A 21,030-nucleotide genomic window follows, 5' to 3' on the forward strand; every position below is an offset into this window, starting at 1 on the left:
AGTTAGCACTTCAAAAGCAAGTTGTGCAGCTTTGTTATCACAAATGATTGTTTGAGGAGATGCTTGTAGATAGGACGAAGTTGCTTAAGCACATTTGTTGACGCAATTGTCTAGCAGTAGGCATCATCACCACAGGCAACAGTTTATTTTTTACCCAGTGAAACTCTCAAAGTATTCAGTAAGAGACTTGCATAGTTTATTTGTTTTTTGCCTTTAGGAACACCTATAGCATTTGCATTAAATCTTACTTTAACTGAGGTAGGTGACATTTTCTGCTGATTTCTGCTGCTGTTTCCGTCAGAAAACTGGAAGCTTTTCACTTGCCGTGAAGCACTTATGATTATAGAAGATCTAGCCTGTGGTCTTTAACATCTCATTCTTCTTTTAGTTGGGTTCTTCTGGGCTTCTGGATACTGGCTTGCAGTAGTTCAACCTAGCAGCTCAACTCCAGAGCCTAAGCGCTGTATACAGCAGCCATCTAATGCTTTTTTCTAGCTTGCATTTCTTTAGTAGTGGAGGGATGATGTTGTAAGTGACCATTTGTGTTGCATCTCCTAAAGGTCATGGAATACTTGACGCAAATGCCGAGAAATATTTGGCGTATGATCAACTGCAAGCTTGGGTCCTCCCAGCATATCCTGAAAGCAGTTTCTTCACACAAGGGACAGGAATGAATTGCTTGATGTAGTACAGTGGAATAAAGGTTTGGCTAAGTAGTGTGATCTGCAGGGACAGGTCCATAATGATGAATCACTTGGCTTCTGGGTTTGAGTGTTAGTTACTCCTAAGCCTGTCTGATGTTTGCTTCTGTTCTCAATAAATTAAATGGTGTTTATGATATAATGTGGAGCTGTACACTTACATATCATTCCTATTTTACATCCATGAGTAGTGGCAGCTGTGATAATAATTTTGCAGCGGGCTTGCTGGGCATGGTATGTATGATTCAGTGCCAGTGTAGAGCACAGCTCTCTCCAGCTGACTGGGTTGTTCCCAGAAGCTTAATATGTTTTTGGGTAGTTTATTGTGACACCTTTAAGGATGACTCTAGGACATTTCATAGGCTTAAAAAGAAACAAATATATACAAGCTTTGAATGGAGCTGCTGTGAGAGCGTTTACTGTTTTAAAAATAAATTGATAAAAATAGATCCACTGTTATTCCTTATATTGTACTTTCTGTCTGAAATTGTCTGTGCATCTTTGGTGAATATTACTGCTTTTAGCTGCATTGCTGCTAGAGCTATGTTTAGGTAGGGCTTTCTTACATTTTTTTAAAATAAGTTTTATAAAAATGAAGGGACACACTCCTAGGTTGTTGTGTGGTGTAATATACTGCAGAGTGGCAGAGACTTAAAAGACCCATAAAATGAATCACAAATTTCATGTTCTCGTCTTGCTGAGCTCTGCAAATACTGCAGTACACTCAAGCTGTACAGAGTCTGTGCCAATTTCCTTATCGAAGACTCACAACATCATTGGTTTTATTCTTATTTCCTTCCTGTTGCAGCATAATGTTTGCACAGAGACAGAACAGGTGAAAAAACAGAATTTGTTGGTTTGATCATCTTTAATCTTCTTACTTAGAGTTATTTTATTATAATGGTTTGATTTGCCCTGCGAAGAAGTGAAGATAACATTGCACCCTCTTGACTTCTGAGTTACTTTCTGCCAATATACCCATAAATAAATGCAGACATTTGTCTTGCTAATTCTAGAGTATGTCTTACAAGTCCGGTCACTTCCATGGTTTTGGCATCAGGGTTGAAAATCCCATGTTTCAGGATAGTAATTTTTAGGTGCCATCAATTTACATTAAGATCAGATTTACTGTTCTTAATTATCTTTTAATATATGAAGATTTAGATTTAATACTGTCAGTTCCAGTTTTGTAACTTCCTTTTGTTGATGAAAGCTGAGCTGTGTTTCTGATGGTTCAAATACCAACTACTGTGAGATTGTTTCCATATCTTTTGATTTTTATGTGATACAGATTCTTGGAGACATTTTAGTGGGGAGATTTATTTAAGTGAAACAATTACTTTTAAGGTAATTTTATCTAGCCCTTGGCCAACTTCTGTCTTTATTTTCAATGACATGCTGATCGTGGCAGTTTTCACTTGGAGTAGGAAGTGGAACTAGATTTTTCTGACTTGCATCGGAGCCTGGCTTTTAAGTCATTGGCAGTCACCTCACTGATTTCAGTATGTGTACAACTAGGCTTTCAGTTTGTATGTTTCATTTTAAATTAAACGGTGTTGGCTAAAAGCCATAGATTTACATGCCTGGTGATAAACTAGGTACCTGAGACAAAAAGCAGCAAAAGTTTGGAAAATACAGATTAAAAAAGCATTAGGTTGGCCTTCTGTTATAAAAATATCAACATGCCTATTTTTGTATCTGTTCTCAGAGTCTCCATAACCTTCCATTAGCTGTAGCTTGTTTTGAAGTAAAATAGGTTGTTGAAGCCTGTACGGTAACAGCAGTTGCTGCAAATTATGGTGAGCTACCTCCTGGGCAGCTAGTGCCCAGAGATCACATACGCATGCCGAGAGCAGGAATGTTATTACCGTGAATACAGGTGGCTCCTACAGATGATGAGCTCTGTCCAGGAGAAAAATAAGGAGACTTGGGATACAGTACAGTACTGCCCTTCTCCAACTCTGCTCCCATGGGTAGCTGGGGAGTAGTGTGGAAAAGTCTAGTGAGATGAAGGAACTGAATTGCCAGTATTATGACTTCTCCTTTGTTGTTTATGCAGATCCTGTACTACAGGTGCCAATACACGTGGAAGAGTAAGTCTGTTTCCTTGCTCTCATTTATTACTTGTTTGCTTTTCACTAACATCTTAAAATGTAGTTTAATTTGAACCAAAACTATGTATGTTCTGGGAAGGTGGCATGCCTTGCATAAGTGAACCTTTAAGTTTAAAGAGTAGATACTGCTCTTTATGTATAATTAGCTACATGCAATTCTCTTACTTCTATAACACTGAGATGAAACATCCTGTCTGCAGATTGTTCTCTCAAGACCTTGATCAAGTTTAGAGATGAAGTGTGATAACTATGCCAGAAGCTTAACTGAGCAGCTTTGAAAATGACAGAAACAGATAGGGAGTGATCTTTGGGTTTTGTGCTTCTTGTTTTCTTCAAATAAAAGACTAAAACTAGTGAAGCATAGGAAACGCCAACCACGACCACTACCAGAATCTTCAAATGAAACCCTCAAGCTACTACTTCAGAGTAGTTCCTCCAGCATAGCAGTATTGCATTTAATTCGAGGCTTTAATTTTGTCTCTGTAGTCAGTGGTAAAATTCTTTCTTTTTTGTGGTTTTGTTTTTTAATTTGGTTTTGATTTTGGTTTGGGGTATTTATTCATTTATTTTTGGTAATTTGCATGGAGGCTTGCCTTTCCCTCTTAAATTTACTGCGTTTTGGCAATCCTTTTATTGTTCCTTGCCTTCCTTATGCTCTGATTTTTGTTTATTTTTGTTTCTTTGTTTCTTGTTTCTTTTTTTTTCTTCTTCATAAATTCTGTGACAATTTATAAGCATATAGATCTTGTTTAAAAGCTTTCAACCAGGTGATTGTCTGCCACATATGGATCTTTGAATTTTCACATGTATTAGTAATGCTATGTTATATCAGTTCTGAAACCTCTTTTTTTTTTTTTTTAATTTTCACAGTTAAAAAATGAAACTTAAAAAAATGAATAATACAAAGTCAAAACATATAATGTTAGATGAGCTTCTGACCATAGTTGCTTTCCTGTTCTTTGAAAAACACAGTATTATTGTTATTTTTTTTTAGTCATTTATAATTGCTGTTTAAATCCTAGGCCAGCATTTCTTCCAGACCCAAATGATGGCAGTTTGTATACACTTGGTGGCAAAAATAATGAAGGCTTGACTGTAAGTATATGTTAGAAATTTTCTCACAGTTTTTAGACAAGTGCCCCAATCAGATTCACAAGAAGGATAAGTCCCCAAGGAAACATTCTGCTTTCTTGACAGTACTATAAAGGCCATTTGGTTTTATATTATTTAATGGAATTCTACCAGTTTCTTGGAGAAGCGTGATCACACCAAAACCCATCTGTTGTATGTCCCAGTGTTACAATACAGGTTTTTAGCATGACAGTGCCTCTATGTTCTTTTGCTAGCACCTTTGCAGAGTGATAATGTGCTTTCTAAGAGTGAAATGTCACCTTTCTTGTGACTATCAGGAAATCATTGCCAACGTTGTTGGTTCTGAAACTTGCTAAAATAATGATGATGACAAATAACATTTCTCTGGTATTATCTAAACGCTGTATGATCTCTGTACAACCTCATGGGAAAGGTGTGCCCAGAACAATACAAATTTGGGTATGTCTCTTTCACCCAAATTCTAAATCTTCTAGAACCATCTGCCAAAAGCCAGGATTAATATTTATTCTTTGCTGACACCTTTAGAAGATGTCTCTATAAGGTGTAGTGAGCAGACAAAAATGCTGACCCTTTCCTAAATACTCGCCAATCCATGTAACCCACAGATGTTAGCTAATGTTGGACTTTTATTTTTAAACCTTGTGATGAAACTCAGATAAAATGTTTGGCTTCCCACTATTTTATTTTCTCTGGCAGCTACTGTGATTTCCTTTAAGAACTTCAATATTGTTAAATATTTTAGTATTTACTCACCACTCTACCTCCTCCCAGTACAGCCAAATCATAACTTGCAAAATGAGTCTTGGTTCTTTTGCTCTGTGAATCCAGGAAGCAGCAATCCATTTGAATTACCAAGTTTCCTTTATTCTGTTAATCTCCTTCATTTTTGAACTGAAATAATCAAATTTTTGATTGGAATCACCATTATAAAAATAATAAAGAAGAGTGGAATAATTTCACTGAATTTAAGTCAACTTTGCCAAGGACTGGTCTTTGTTACTGATGTAGCTTGTCTGTTACTCTTGTGACCTCATCCCACTCAAAGTCTGTTAAAACTTAGTAAAGGGTCTTCCCCCGTTCTGTAAGCACAATACACGCTTGGCAATATCTCAATAACACTGTGGGCAGAGATTCATGCTTCACTCTCTCAACAGTTTCATTTGTATGAAGATATCTGGCCTTTATAGTTGTTACTGTGGAGAAACATTTTATACCCGTTACAGTTGAGGCAATTAAACCACAGTACGTTGAAGCCTAGAGAGCTTTTAAGTGATGATGGTAGACCTTAAAACCACAGAGTCTTGGCATCCAATCCTCTCTGCTGCAAGTAGTTCACTCCACATGCGTTTCTCCTGTTGTAAACTGTTTGGGAGAGACTTCGTCTGTTCTGGGTTTTCAGAGCAGGGTCTTGACCTGAAATTTTTCATTCTCAGGGAACTGCAATAATGCAAGCAAAGAATAAAAAACTGTCGTTTGAGGTTTCTGAACTTTTCTGGCCACCCTTTTCTATGAACAAAAGTAGACTATCACAGCAATATAAATATTTTTTTATTGTCATCCCCCTTTTCCCTCCAGAAACTTCCATTTACTATCCCAGAGCTGGTGCAGGCATCTCCGTGTCGCAGTTCAGATGGGATCCTTTACATGGGTGAGCTCAAATTAAATCTTTTTTTAGATTGTAGCATATTCAGTGACCATAAAACATAGACACTCCCAGGCAGACTGCATGGAAAAGTTTTATTTTGGGTATTAATTATAGTTTTTCGTGAATGTTTCTGATGATAGAAAATCGATTGAATATAAATTGAATTGCTGTGTGAAGATTGAAAAACAAATACTTTTCCTGAAGGAGAGAATAACTTTTCTAAGCAGGGAATAGCCTGTATGATTTTTTGTTTGTTTCTTTATATACTATCTCTCAACAAAAAGTGATTTCTACTTAGAATCTTATGCTTATAAATGTCATTGACTGCTTATAGTACAATTATCAGTATGTTAGAAATCCCGTTGCAATAGGGTTAGACGCGTTCCATTATCTGAGATACAGTGGGTTCACTTGCAGTATAGGTAACAGCAAATTTGTATCTTACTTGTCCTGACTCATTCTAATTGCAGATGGATTTGGAAGAAGGGACGAGGAAGGGCAGTTATTGCTTATGACAATAGATGTGTGAAGGATCAGGATGAACTTAGTATTTCAGTCTGAAGGGACAATACCAACTTGTGGTTCTCTGCTTTGTGTTGGTCCAGGAAAGGGGTGAAAAATGTCTATTTGAGCTTCTGTGCTGGACGCATATATGTTAGAATTGCAGACTTATCAGAGAATTATTCAAAGTTGTGGCTTTCACATAGTGTTGAATGTGTTGTTAGGATTATAGTCCTTAATCAATTTGGAATGTGTGGGCCCTCATCATTTCTTCTATCTACTGTCCTTAAACAGCAGCACCTCAGTCTCTACTAGCTTGTAGGATTTTTTACACTTAGAATTCTCTTAGATATTATTAATGTGAAAAAGTATGTTAGCCAATAGTACTTACTGTTCTAAGTACTGTATTTAGTTGTTCTCGTCAATATTTGGAATTGGCCAGCAGTGCTAAATGATGAAGCTAAGCCTGACTAAGAAGTTATTTTATTAAAAATGCCTTACTCATATTAAGCTCATGAGCCTGCTAAGGAAAAAAGAGGAATGAAAAACTTAATTGGGAGTACAATATTCCAACCAAATGGTAACACAGCTTAAATTGTGATTTCAGGTAAAAAGCAGGATATTTGGTACGTGATTGACCTCATGACTGGGGAGAAACAGCAGACCTTGACTTCTTCATTTGCAGAAAGTCTTTGCCCATCAACATCCCTACTGTATCTTGGGAGAACAGGTCATATGCTTTTTTTTTTCTGCAGCTCAGAAGATAATATGTTTACTTTATTTTTTTTTTGTTTTTAAAGTTCAGGATCATAACAATTGACCTTCTTAACAGTCCAAGTTTTCAAGTTTATTTCTTAGAATCTCCTCAGTAAATTATGATTTTAGACAGTACACAGTATTTTTAACTCTTCATGGCTGTGGAAAGACACTGCTTTTTTAAATTTGGGAGTAATCATGATCCATTATTTTTGTTGTTGAGTAAGTGGCATTTATATTTTATTTAACAATGCATTCCACTATCAGCTATGAACCCAAGTTTGCTGTGTAGCATACAGCTTTCATAAAAAATGTTCAAGGAAAATGGAGATAACAGCATATTTATTGGCTGAAATTACAGTATTTAAGACCAAGAACCCATGTATAGATGTTGACTAGTAAGAAGGAATGAATCATATAGACTTTAATCTCTATATTAATGTATTATTTAAATATTCCTAAGTGTGATAGTTCAGTTACACAGTAATGCTGTATTTTAGAAAGCAGGGTTTGGAAACTTTAAGTAAAACAAAGTACATCAGAAGAAGCTGTGCAGTAAAAACAAAATGAGGGCGATGTGGGCAGTAACTGCCTGCAGGGCTTGTTCTGAGATTGCTGTAGATCAGTATATGAGTGGATTAGGTACTGTCTTTAACAACTATTAAGTGGTTATTTACCGGAGTGTTGGGAAAATGAAATGCAGAGCAGTAAGCGATGTGTGCTGTTTTGAAGAGTGTCTCATGTTTGAGGTGATTGATTCTATTCTCTCATAGGTTTTTTTGCTTCACAGACTGTATATTTTTTAACAGAGTACACGATCACAATGTATGACACCAAGAAGAAGGAGCTGAGATGGAATGCCACCTATTTTGATTATGCAGCTACTATGCCCGATGAAGACATAAAATACAGTAAGAATTTAATTTTTGTAATTTTTGTTCACATATTGGCCACGGACATTGCATACAGAAAAAACATATTCGTATTCTTTTCTATAACGAGTAAGTTGAGCTGTCTGATTTGTGTTTTTTTTTAATTATTATTATTATTATTTTATTTTTTTAGTTGATATGTATCTATCAGATTTTGTCCTTACTTGGCCAAATATCTAGAGCCTGTTAGGTAGCTTAAAGCTAATTCAGTCTCGAAGGTTCAGATTAATTCAGTGTGGAAGGTACTGGTTTTAACTCTTAAAATTTAGTGAAAAATGGCAGGAGAGGAAGTAAACCTGAACTGCAGTGGATGCTCAGGAAAAGCTATTGCACATACTCCAGAGTTGTCTTTTGTTTTTGCCCAGAGTGCAAGTGATTCCAGGCTGTTGGCACATCCCTTGCAGGTGCAGAAGGTCTGTGTCCTCCCTGAAGGAGGCCTTAAAACTTTGTCCTGACAACTCTGGGAGGGCAACACAGAATATGGATTTATAGGAATTGTTATGTGAGGAAATACTTGGGTTCTTGTGATGGATTGGAGGTATAGGAGACAACAGGTTTCATTTCCTGTCTAAGAACAACTTGGAGAAGGGACTTTCTGTCTATATTTTGTTTTGAAAAAGTGGATCAAATGAAATTATTTCATTACCTTGAGAAACTAGAATGTCTTAGTTGATCTGGCTGATGTATAGATTTTGTGCATTTAATTCATCTCATCAAGAAGTAGCCATGTGTGGCTTTACCATAAAATTCCTGGATGACCTAGGATGTCTTCCTTTGTTTCAATATCCAAGTCTGTAAAGGGAAACAAACATCACACTGAGAGTTTGAGAAGTTTAAATTATGTTTGCAATACTCGTTCTGGATGCTGCAGAAGAAATGTGAATTACATCAGTGCTGATAACTGTGAACAGCAGTGACCTGCGCTCTGAGAATCCCAACATAACATTTTTATTATGATAGTCAAAATGTATGAACACTAACATCAAAATCAGTAATAGTAATTAAGTAAACATTATTTATGGTTCTATAAAATTGAGTTATTTTGCATTTAAACTAAAGACTCAACCAGTTAATTAAAAAGATTATATTATAATCTCTCCTCACTGCTTAGGGTTCAAGTACTGAACAACTAGCATTACTGCAGATCAGTTTTATTTAAAGCTTCTGAGTGGAAGAGGGAATCCTGAAGCGTGAACATGTAAATTTCAGGGGTAGGTTATGACAGCTGAGCTGCATGGAGAATTAACAGACTTGTCCAGATTTAGTGCCTATAAAAACAAAATTTAAATTTATAAGCAGAATTACATATCAGGTCAATGAGATAAAGATAACAAGTAAATAGTTTCAGATTCTGCCTCTTAGTGGGTATTTTTCCACATGACAGAGCTATTACATACGTAAAATACACCCTTATGATACAGTAAACCTCCTATGTTAAACAGTAGAGTTTGTTTTCTTACTTTTGAAACTTTTCTCTCCTTTTTTAAGAAAACAAAAAACCAAAACTACCTTCTGAGGCTGTGGAATAATCAACAATAAATATTCTTGATTCTAGGTTTTGCCTAGGTATTTTGAACACTTGCTTATCTTCCAGAGCTGAGTTGCCACTAAGTAAGGTTAATCAAAATGGAGTCTGCTTGGACTGCCCATTTGCTATCACAGGCACTGGGCACAGAACAGCTCTGCAGGGTTACATCTCTACGGGCACTGAGTCTCCTGAATCTGGACACTCAACAAACTATGGAAGAGCTTTCAGCCATTTGTGAGACCTCTCAGTCACCCATGAAAGCTCCCTTTTCAGCATGTAGCAAAGGCATGATTTGTGTGTAAATTAATCTGTACGTTTACAGCAGTGAGATCTACAAATCCTTGCTGTACATGCTGAACAGATGAGCTAAATAAATGTGGTTTTCCTGCTGGTCTGACAAAACTGAACTTTTATTGGCATAACTTTTGACAGCTCTTCATTTGCAATAGAAGATGTAGTGAGCTCCACAGTTAATGTAAGGCTTGAACTATTAATTTGTATTAAAGTTGCTTGTAAGCAACAATCCAAACGATCTCTATCTTATTTGTATATTGCAGAAATGTCCCACTTTGTGTCTAATGGAGATGGGCTGGTGGTGACTGTAGACAGTGAGTCTGGGGACGTGCTGTGGATTCAGAATTACGCTTCTCCTGTGGTAGCTTTTTACATCTGGCAACGTGAAGGATTACGGAAAGTTATGCACACAAATGTGGGGATAGAAACTCTGCGATACTTGACATTCATGTCTGGGGAGGTTGGACACATTACCAAGTGGAAATATCCTTTCCCAAAGGAAACAGAGACCAAGAGCAAACTAACGTGAGCATGAATATTCCTGTTGTTTTTGCTATTTGTCAGGGTTTTGTCAGCAGTCTAGCCCTCTAGCAGTCATTGTATATCATATTTCATCTTTCACTATCTAAAGGCAGAGACAAAAAAACTATGAAAAATTTAGCAAATGTTTATTAGTTTTTTTATCAGACGTTCTGTGTTTACCTAATAAAAGAATACTTTAATAATGTAGATTATAATATAATTTTTATAATGAATTATAAGTGTATTTTTTATAATGCTTCTTTTTTAAAATGTAGTTTATAATGTAATTTTTCATTTAGGTGCAAAACATTTTGGCAAATGTCAGCTGTTGAATAATAAAGAATAGGACGAGTTATATGAGTAATGATAACTAATAATGCTTTCATAATTAAAACAAAAAATGGCTTGATCATACAGCAGCATTTAAGTTTATGAATTCAGTGTTTTTAAGAACTAGATGTTGATGATTTTAGAAATTCATGCATTAGTTTTGTAGGATTGTGTTGCCAGGGTTTTAACCTTGGCAACCTAGCTAAGATGGTAAAACTGTCATCTATTTCTTTCTAACATGTATTGTTTTTGTTTTTTTTCCAGACCAACTCTATATGTAGGGAAGTACTCCACAAGTTTGTATGCATCACCATCAATGGTGCATGAAGGAGTAGCGGTCATGGTAAGTTGGGAGCTACAAGAGTTGAATGACATCTGCTGAAAAGTGTCTTTACAGAATTTGTATTGTTTTGAGTTACAAAGGAGTTGAAATGAACTCTGTTTTGAGTGAGAGCAGACAGTAGAACATATGTTCATCAAAATGTACAGAATTATTGTAAAGTCCAATCAACACACAAATAGTGAGCTTATTTCTATGAGAAGTATCTTCAGTGTATCTAAAAAAGTGATATTTTGATTGCATCTGGAATTCTGAGACTTCTGTTGTGAAAGCATGATATACTTTCCTAAGTAAAATGATTTTATAACCCTATCATTCTGTCTTGTAACAGAAGACAAACTGTTATGCAGTATAAGGTGGACCTGTACCGATTAAATTTGTTCCAATATCTGAAAAAGGATGATCCTTATTAAAATAGAAAATAAAACACTGAAGACTGTAGGTCTACAGCAATTAGTTTTTAAATTGCAGATTGCTATAAATAAATGGCAAATTGAGTACTTCATGAAACAACAGTAAGCATTTAGAATGCATGACTGTATTTCCAAAGTCATTTCAAATGTTGCAAAGACGTGACTGTAGATCATCGGGAATTGTGCCAGACGAGCTTAGCAGGAGTGGACAAGAGATAGCTGTGCAGTACTGTTGATGTATTGTGGTTACTGTTAAAATGGCTTTTTTAAAATTGTATTTATTTTTATAATCAAAATAACTCCCTTTTGATAGGAAACTGCACCATAGTTATTTTTTTCAGTGACTATCCAGGTAGGAAACAAAGCTCCTGTTTCACTTTTCTAAAAAGAGAGAGTAATCTCATCGCCTAGGCAACATGTAAGTTAGGTCTAATGTCCAAGGCTGTTGAAGCATTTACTGAGGGTGTAACAGCAGTATTTACTTATGGTGACTTTGCTGCTGGGAGTTTTTGCTTGCCCACTAATTTTGACCCTCCATTTTTTTCTACTTACTTGCCTACTTAAATATTACAGAGAAACAGTGTGTCATTAATTATAGCAATGGTCTCTCTTTCTAGCCCCGTGGCAGTGCTATACCCTTACTAGAGGGTCCAAAAACAGAAGGAGTCACAATCGAAGACACTGGCGAGTGTGTTATCACCCCCAGTACGGATTTGAAGTTTTCAGGCAGACTGAAAGAAAAGACCAAACTCAACTACTGGAACGACTGGCTTTTAATAGGTATATTATGAGGTCCCTCTCTTAGCCCTCGTCTGCTTGTCAGGCAGGTTCACATTGCCATCTCGTGGACACTTTTAATCCAGGCCTAAGAGCTGTTTTTCTACTTCTGTAAATCAAAATCACAATGACTGCCTAAACTGAGGCAATTACTACATTCTAGTAATCATTGTTAATTCGTCCCCTTTGGAATATGCATTAAGCAGATATCTGCTTACTAATTTTTCCAAGGCCTCTGCTTTACTCAGTTTATAGGATGAGGAGTGTTCAGCTCAGTGTGTGGGAAGTTGTTTATTTATTTGCCTCCTCATCCAGAGAGGGGTATAGATAATTTACGGTGAACATTGTTGCACATACTATATTCTGGTTCTTTTGGATTTTATTGCGCATATTACTTTAATTCTCAGTATAAAGATTGGATGTTCATGTCTTCCTCATTTCACAAATGAGGGATTAAGGCACTCCAATTGGAAAAGCTGGGAGCACAGTTGCTTCTCCTTCTTCTCAGTTACTTGGTTAGCATGAGCCAAAGGAGCGTGAAGAGCAATTGTAGCTAAGTGCTGGATTGATTCTTCCTTCCTTCTTATGCAATATGATTCATGCCCCTCAGAACTATTTCAGATCTCAAACACGATCTTTGCTTCAAGGTCACATCACAAAGTAAAACTAACTTGAGAGAGAGACAGCTAGGAGGCATTGTAATGTGTTCCTGGCATGGTCACAGAGAGCTCAGGAACCAAATCCACCGTCAATGCCCTAACAGGGAGTTCTTCACAACTGTGTTCACTATACCTGTGACTGCAGGGGCGGAACAGGGGGAAAAATGTTTTAATGCAAGCTCTTGGACTGTGATCTCAAGTCTTTTGAAAATCAACTTTGTGTATGCTCTTAAGCAAAGATGCTGAAATCAAGGCCCTTTTCCTTGAAGAGGGACAATTTCTTATTTCAACAAATGTGTTTTATTTTAAGGGCACCACGAAACACCATTATCTGCCCCTACAAAGATCCTGGAGAAATTCCCAAGCAATTTACCCAAGAGGCCTGAAAATGTGATTCCAGCTGACTCTGATAAAGCCACTATTGAAGAGGTTTGTGATGAGAATAATCATTTTACTGGATGATTAAATAATATAGAAGAATAGAGGTTGTGGAGAGACTCAGAAGAAAAGCTATATGAAATTACTTCACATTGCTTGTGGCAGATTTTCATGTACCTTGCATGTAGAATCAGTGATATCATGAGGTGTCATTCTTATTTCAGAATTAGGGCTTTCAGATGTTTTATTTCCACATGCAAAACTCTTTTTGGTAGGGCTATAAATTATTATTTTAAATGTATAATAATTATTATATAATTATAAATTTATGATTTATTAGAAGTGATCTAGCAGAAAGCCTAGCATATAAATCATCTACTGCTTATGGAGGTCTTTGAGCTAACAGAGCTTTCTCTTCCTCATAGGTTATTGATATAGTGGAAGGTTCCACAACAGAAGTGCCTCCTGCTGTTCCAAAGGACATTGAGGAGAAACTTGCTCGGCCTATTGCTCGTCCAGAGGCTCCTGTGGACTCTATGTTGAAAGACATGGCCACCATCATTCTCAGCACTTTCCTGCTCATCGGCTGGGTGGCTTTTATCATCACCTATCCGATGGTAATGCTGACTTAGTTTGGGGGGCTTTTCAGTTTTGGCAGTCAGTAGTATTTGGCAGCTAACCCCAACAGGTGACACAGGAGTTAGGAAATAATGCACTACATTTTTTTTCTTATTTTTAAGCCCCAGATATGCAGGGGGAAACAAAGGCTATATATCTGGTATAACAGCGATTTCTCTGGCATATGTGCCAACTCCAGAGATTTTTTTTTTTAATTCCACCAGTTCAGTTTCTCATGTTACTATTTTCCATGTACATGATCTTAATGTTAATCACTGGCTTCATTCCCCCCTTCCTCATCTGAACCACTATCAGGTTTTCTGGCTTTTGGATCAAAGCCTTTATCCTTCTGTGATTGAAAGACACCCAGTCAGCCTAATGAGTCAGCTTTTGCAGTATTAACCAACCTGTGTGATTCCTTGGTTTGCTATGAAAGTTCAGAATGAAACTGAAAACGTGAGGGAAAGTCCCTTTCATTCCATAGGCTACTTAGCTAATAGTATAATAACAAGAAAAATTTTCCCTACCTTTTGGATCTATCTACCCTAATGGCTATAGTGCTCCCTTTTGTGACATGTCTGTGAGAAACTTTACTCCTTCACTTATGGAACTGAGATCCTCTTTCAGAGTGTACATCAGCAACAACAGAGACAGCATCAGCTGGAAGAGAAGATACAGCTCTTGCAGCAACAGAAGCTGCCCTTTCATGCTCCCAGTGACCTACCTCCAGAAACAGATTTCTTAGACACCTCCTATGGACGGACGGAGAGTTCAGCTACCAGCACACCGAATATATCCCCCAGAGCATCAAACCATTCTGCATATTCCAGCGTCTCCACCTCTGATGTTGGGAGCTGCCTTTCCACTGAGCAAGAAGAGGGGGGTAAAGTAGTTCTAGTGCCTTTACTGGGTCTGTATTTCCCCACTCTGTCCTTATTGATGGTACCTAGTGCATCAGACAGCTAAAAAGACCATCATCCTAACTTAGTCTGACCACTCACAAAACACTGTGCAGGTGTTTCATCCCTCACTTTGTTTGAGAAGTATTTGCTTTAGAAGAACATCCAGTTCATAATTGCTACCTGAGGGATTTATGTGGTCTACGAGGGTATATTCTTATAACCTGCAGCCATTTCAGGTAGAGGGTCATTTAAATAATATGTATCAGCTAGAATCCAGAAGTAAGGATTATGCAGTGTGGTCTGCTAGTGTGTTCTCTTTAGGCCCTTCAAAGACTATGCAGGGAAGCTACTAGTAAGCTCGCTTCCTGTCAATCTGCATTCCCTGAATTGAACAAAACAAACTTCTTAGAAAGTTTATCTGCTGAGATCCCTTAGTCTCTTACACTGTTTGAGACATGATCTTTTCAGACCTACAGGTAGTTAGGGTGTTCTGTACAGAGTAAGTTTGAATCTCTGTGTTGAGTCACACACGAGTATGTGCCTGCTCAGCATGAGTACCAAAATGCAGCTGTTAATTTCTTTTGATTAAATGTGTTGTCAATTTAAACATGAGCAAAAAGATTTTTACATACTGGCCCCAAAGGATGCCCAGTTCTACAAGGCTGGCTTGATCCATTCTAAAACAATCCTCTTGTTTTTGTTCAGATGATGATGCAAACAGAGTAGTGGTTGGCAAGATTTCATTTAACCCAAAAGATGTACTAGGACATGGAGCCGAAGGAACAATTGTTTACAGGTAGGAGGTAATACATGTATTCAGTATTGAATAATAGACTGATTAATGTATTACCGCATTAGGGTCATTCTTTTATCTTTTTTAATACACCTATTTTGAACAAAAATACTTTCTTTAAAAGTATTTTGTGTGTGTGTATAATATTTTAATGCAATATTTCTTCTCTAGCGGAATTAACTTCTCTTTGATATGTTTGATATGACCAAAGGTATCACTTTCCTGCATGAGAAACGCTTTGATATGCCTCTGTAAAATGTCTTCTGTTGTCATTCACTTTGTACCTTCTTGGTCTACATCAGCCTTTGTCTAACAGGTTGATATGGCTTTCCTGTCCACAGGGGGACATTTGATAACCGTGATGTTGCAGTGAAAAGAATTCTTCCTGAATGCTTCAGCTTTGCAGACCGTGAAGTGCAGCTGCTGCGGGAGTCAGATGAGCATCCTAACGTGATCCGCTATTTCTGCACAGAGAAAGACCGGCAGTTTCAGTACATAGCTATCGAGCTGTGTGCTGCCACTTTACAGGAGGTGATGAGTCACTTGCAAACCTAAATAACGTTTTGGTCTTCTCACTGGAAGGCCTTCAGTTTTCCCGTAGTCTTTAATTGTTGAAATGCCTGCAGCAGATGTCCCAGTTATTGTCACCATCACCTCAGAAAGTTACACATTCCTACAAGGGGGATAGTCTTAGACCTTCAGGACTATCTTCCCAACCCTGTACTTTAGTTGTTGTTGTTGTCCTTTAGTATCCTTCTTGTGAAGGACTCCATTCTAGTCATCCTCCCTCTCCATCAGGACTTTGAAGACCCCCAAAATGCTTCTGGAGGCATGGTGCTATATACAGAATTCTAGCTCTGAATGATGTTTTAGAGCTCATCACCTTCAGGCAAGAAGAGCTTTTGCATGTGTATTATCATCTAGCGTTAGACTGCCTGCAATTTTCCCACTTTGAATTTATGTTTTTTTGCGTATACTTATTGTCTGTGCAGAGGCTACTGATAAGCAATGTCGTGGCTGACTTCTGTTTTTCTGTCATCTTACACAGTATGTTGAGCAGAAGGCCTTCAGTCACCATGGCTTGCAACCCATCACCCTCCTGCAACAGACAACAGCTGGCCTTGCTTATCTGCACTCCCTTAGTATTGGTAAGAATGCCTCAAGGTTCAGTGTTGCATAGAATGCCCCAGTTTCCTAGCCAAAAAAAAAAAAAGAGAAAATGGTCTGATGCTGAGGGCTTGCTCATTTAATCTGTGGAAAGGCTCCACCTAGGGCTGGCAGCAAGCAATAGTTTCTGTCCTAACACTACTTTGACACTTACCCTTGCCTGTAGAATTCCACTGCATTGGCCTAGTAAGGCTAGTCATTACCATTTGTTCAGGGCACTGCATTTTTTTGAATAGAACTATAAAACATAATGACTGCTGGTAATGGAATTTAAAAATAAGTGATGAGCCTCTACCAGTGACATTAGTTTGAGGTTAGGACATAGATATAACACACAGTAAATAAAGTTTACGTATGTTTTTGGGATTGCCTGGAATGGATAAATGGGTGTTTGTAATAGTTCACAGGGACCTGAAGCCCCATAACATCCTCATCTCGATGCCTAATGCCCATGGGAAGGTCAAAGCTATGATTTCAGACTTCGGCCTGTGCAAGAAGCTAGCAGTGGGCAGACACAGCTTTAGCCGTCGGTCAGGTGTGCCAGGAACTGAAGGGTGGATTGCCCCTGAGATGCTGAGTGAAGACTGCAAAGAAAACCCTGTAAGTATTTTCTTTCCTTCAGGCTTCCCTGGGAAAAGGCAGCACAACCAGCAGGTGGCACGTTGTTGGTCAAACCTTAAGATGCGTAATGCTGGAAGTCTCAGCATTCTTGCAGGCTTCCAATTAATTTAACAATGCCCCTTCCCCCTATAATTTTTATGAATTTTATATAGCAAAATGTGAATCTGAAAAGTTTTATTCTGCACTCAAATGCAAAATAACCACCCCTATGATGAGGCTCAAAGTTGTCAGGGCAAAAAAAAAAAATGTTGCTCTTAAAGGTCATTTATTTGCAGACATACACCGTAGACATCTTTTCAGCTGGCTGTGTCTTCTATTACGTGGTATCTGAAGGTAGCCATCCCTTTGGCAAATCTCTACAGCGACAAGCCAACATTTTGCTGGGTGCATACAGCCTCGAGTGTTTGAATGCAGGGAGCCACGGTAAGAAACGCATGGTAAACTTGAAGTGCTACTGACCTTTCAATGGGTGCTAAAATTGCAATAGAGATGGTAGAACAGTGACCCACAGAGAAACCAACATGGCAATGCTGAAGGCTGTACTCCTTAAGTAAAGGTCTTTGAATTAGTATCTGAAAGCATCCCAGCTGTAAAAAAGAAGAGCCCTGAAAGCTTGACTGTAGTGCTATTACCATGTATTTAAAGGGTGGGAAAGAGGTGACCTTTGATCTTCATAGCGCACTGATTCAAAGCTTTCTGTTGCTCTACCAGATTATCTACAAGGGCAGTACTTTAGCTCGTGTTCAGGATTGTATAGGAGGAAGTAGCAAACAATGATCTTCTAACAACACAGAACATTAGCATTCCCTACATTGAATTATCACTCTTTTCCTTGCAGAAGACATAGTTGCTCGTGATTTAATAGAACAAATGATAAACATGGACCCTCAGAAACGTCCATCTGCCAGCTGTGTGCTAAAACACCCCTTCTTTTGGAGTTTGGAAAAACAGCTCCATTTTTTTCAGGTTTGTCTTGACCATTTTTATTCTTCTAGTTTTAAGGAGGCCTGTAGTCATTCTTAAGATCCTGAATTCAGTTTCTCTTTACTTTGCACGTTTGAGATGGTACAGTGCAGAACACCTTCCCTGTTTTTAAGAACAGGGAAGGAATGACTGCTGTGGTAAATATGTGCAGTGGGTGTCCAGGGGGTGGTTAGCAGCTGAGGACTTGAGGTTCCTTTCAGTCTTTTTCTATTCTATGATTTAAAAAAAAAAAAAAAAAAGCTTTGGTAGATAGTGATACATATCATCAGAGAAGATTTTATATCCTAATCCCAAGCATAATGCATTGTATTGTAATTTGTCACGAAGTGAGGTAGAAGGAAAGCTCTGCTGCTGGGACAGGTTGCAAAATACAACTAAAAGTAACGTGAATGTCTCTTCTAGGATGTTAGTGACCGGATAGAGAAAGAATCGTTAGATGGTCTAATAGTCAAGCAATTAGAAAGAGGAGGAAGAGAGGTGGTGAAAATGGACTGGAGAGAGCACATCACTGTTCCTCTTCAGACAGGTAAGAGAGAGTTTGTCATAATGGAAAGGAGTTGCATGCTGTTGTTCCAGGTTGCAGGGACAGCAGAATAAGGATGGTGTCTCAGTTTTGTCATCAAAGTAATAAAATTAGGCTGTATGTTTACATATTGAACAAGTCTGTAGCCATACATGACTGCAGGCACCTCATTTTTGAGACCAGCAGCTACAACAGTGTTGAAAAACAAAAAGAGATCTTGTATTTTATGTTGCAGATCTTCGAAAATTCAGATCATATAAAGGAGGCTCAGTACGGGATCTTCTGAGGGCAATGAGAAACAAGGTAAACGCTTTGTCTGTGCATATATGTACTCAGGATACACACCCTGCAACCTCCAGCCACTGCAATTTTTTTTCTTCTTCACACAGTAGCTCTCCCTCCATTTGTTCATTGTTATCAGTCTGCATGTTACCTTGTTTTAGGTGTATATATATGTATGTTTTTTTTACTATATTAGTCTACTGTAAAAAAAAAATGTTACTTTGTTCATGAAAATGCACTTTGTACAGACAGACCTATTTAAAAAATGGTTTTTGAACATGCTCTCTGGATGAGCTTTTCCCTCTTCTTTCTGTCTTCACAGAAGCACCATTACAGAGAACTGCCTCCTGAGGTGCAGGACACCCTGGGCTCCATCCCAGATGATTTTGTATGTTACTTCACAACTCGCTTCCCTCACCTCCTCCTACATACCTACAAAGCTATGCATATCTGCTGCCAAGAAAGACTGTTTCAGCATTACTATAATCAGGACTCTGCACAGAAGAGCCTTGCAGGAGACACTGTTTGAGAGGAGAGAGATGGAGCTTTCTTAATCTGGGACCAACATTCCAAGCACAAGGCTGTGAAACAGGCCTACCTTTAGCAGGGAAAAGGGAATTCAAAGAGCTGAATTCTTTCTCTTTGAGGAAACCAAGCATCCAAAAAGTGCCTTGTACTCTGCCTGCACTGGATCAGGAGATAGTAAGATGCTCCAAAAGCAATGAACCCTGGTGATGGAGTTACCCAAGAAGGGTCTTCAGGCAGTGAAAAAGGAGCGCAAAAGATGGGTATAACCATCATCCACTATCCCTATACCGTACTTGATTTTATAACTTCTGTTTTACTGCAAAGAATCAAAACACAGTGATTGATATCATAATTATTAGGGGCTGGGATCTGCAAAAGGAGCCTTTTAGTTGTAGCAAATCATCAGAACCTACCATTGCACTACTGCCACATTCTGCATTGGGCATGCCACAGTGATTGTAAAGGGAATAATTTTTAATTATCCAAAACCTATAAAAAGACTACCATTTAATTCCTAACTACCCTGGAAAATTAGTCCCTCCTACATGAGCAGATACAGTGAAGGTCTGGAACCAATATTGACTTGAAAAAAGTTGAAGGTTTACCTACTTTGAAAATAAACCTCATTTAATTATCAACCAGTATTCACAAGAGCTTGAACAGTACTTGACTTAAAAAAAAAAATCACAGTATCAGAAAAGAGCTAAACAAGTAACTTAGCTGGGGAGAGGCTAATGATTTATCTACTGCAAGTGTTCCTTTCTTACAGAGAAAGGTTGCAAGGTGCAGAGCCAGAGGTAAGATGAATCCTGAGGGAAAAAAAAACCTGAATCAGAAGCAATGGAAGATGTACAGAACAGTGAAAGTTCTATACAGTGTTTTAATTGGAGGATGAAAGCTGTAGAAGAACCTCATTTTCTATTTGTACAGATGGATAATTATGTCCACAGGAGACCATTTTTAAAAAAGATGCAGTATTTCTTTTCATTGGCCCTAAAGCTGTGACAAAGCATTAAGTACGTGCAAAGGATGAAATGGTGAACTCTGATGATAGAAGTGAGGGTGTTCTTTTACAATGTATTTATTTAACATATTTATATTTATTTAATTTTTACTACAAAGTAGTATCAAATCAAGGTGGTACAAGTATAAAGCATGCCAAATCTTTCTTAATCATTTGTGTTTCTATTTAATCATATTACAACAACTGGAAAAGTGATACTGCATCTTTCACTGGAATTTGTTAAAGGGGAAACTACAAAGTGGACAAGCTCATTTGTCTGACTGTGCCATTGTTTTGTTAACTAATAAGTTATGGACCATTATATGTATGATTGGGTACATACAGCTACTTTTCTGGAGCAACTTCACTGGAAGGTTTTTCCTAGTTTTACAAAGTATAAAAGCAATTTACTTAAGACACCAACTGTGCAAGTTACATGTTTCTAAAGCTTGAAAAAAAAGGGTAGTTTTTACCTAAGAAGATTCAAAGACTATTTCATATTTTTGTATTTCTCATGTAAAGTTCTTTTATAATTCTACTAAATAAAGACTTGTACTCAGATTAAAAAACAAACAAACAAACCAACAACTAGAATTTCTTTTCATG

The 21,030-nt window shown here is 37.7% G+C and overlaps 1 protein-coding gene across 3 annotated transcripts in view; it reads left to right on the plus strand.

Moving 5' to 3' along the window:
* The window catches only part of ERN1 (endoplasmic reticulum to nucleus signaling 1), a 36,443-nt gene extending 16,354 nt beyond the window's left edge, over positions 1 to 20,089 (plus strand). For 2 of the 3 annotated variants that reach the window (XM_068655038.1, XM_068655040.1), the window contains 20 exons: positions 2,761 to 2,794; positions 3,838 to 3,910; positions 5,504 to 5,576; positions 6,682 to 6,804; positions 7,640 to 7,741; positions 9,848 to 10,109; positions 10,701 to 10,779; positions 11,807 to 11,969; positions 12,936 to 13,054; positions 13,429 to 13,620; positions 14,249 to 14,504; positions 15,229 to 15,319; positions 15,658 to 15,847; positions 16,365 to 16,464; positions 16,884 to 17,083; positions 17,380 to 17,527; positions 17,943 to 18,070; positions 18,491 to 18,614; positions 18,847 to 18,914; positions 19,216 to 20,089. In XM_068655038.1, the coding sequence (XP_068511139.1) occupies positions 2,761 to 2,794; positions 3,838 to 3,910; positions 5,504 to 5,576; positions 6,682 to 6,804; positions 7,640 to 7,741; positions 9,848 to 10,109; positions 10,701 to 10,779; positions 11,807 to 11,969; positions 12,936 to 13,054; positions 13,429 to 13,620; positions 14,249 to 14,504; positions 15,229 to 15,319; positions 15,658 to 15,847; positions 16,365 to 16,464; positions 16,884 to 17,083; positions 17,380 to 17,527; positions 17,943 to 18,070; positions 18,491 to 18,614; positions 18,847 to 18,914; positions 19,216 to 19,422 (2,732 nt within the window). In that variant the 3' untranslated portion in view covers positions 19,423 to 20,089. Of the gene's footprint in view, positions 1 to 2,760; positions 2,795 to 3,837; positions 3,911 to 5,503; positions 5,577 to 6,681; positions 6,805 to 7,620; positions 7,742 to 9,847; positions 10,110 to 10,700; positions 10,780 to 11,806; positions 11,970 to 12,935; positions 13,055 to 13,428; positions 13,621 to 14,248; positions 14,505 to 15,228; positions 15,320 to 15,657; positions 15,848 to 16,364; positions 16,465 to 16,883; positions 17,084 to 17,379; positions 17,528 to 17,942; positions 18,071 to 18,490; positions 18,615 to 18,846; positions 18,915 to 19,215 lie in introns of those variants that run through there. The other variant, XM_068655041.1, reaches the window with a different exon arrangement.
* The last annotated feature ends 941 nt before the right edge of the window (positions 20,090 to 21,030 follow it).

This window comes from Anas acuta, chromosome 18 (assembly GCF_963932015.1).
Source record: "Anas acuta chromosome 18, bAnaAcu1.1, whole genome shotgun sequence".
NCBI classification, from domain to species: Eukaryota; Metazoa; Chordata; class Aves; order Anseriformes; family Anatidae; genus Anas; species Anas acuta.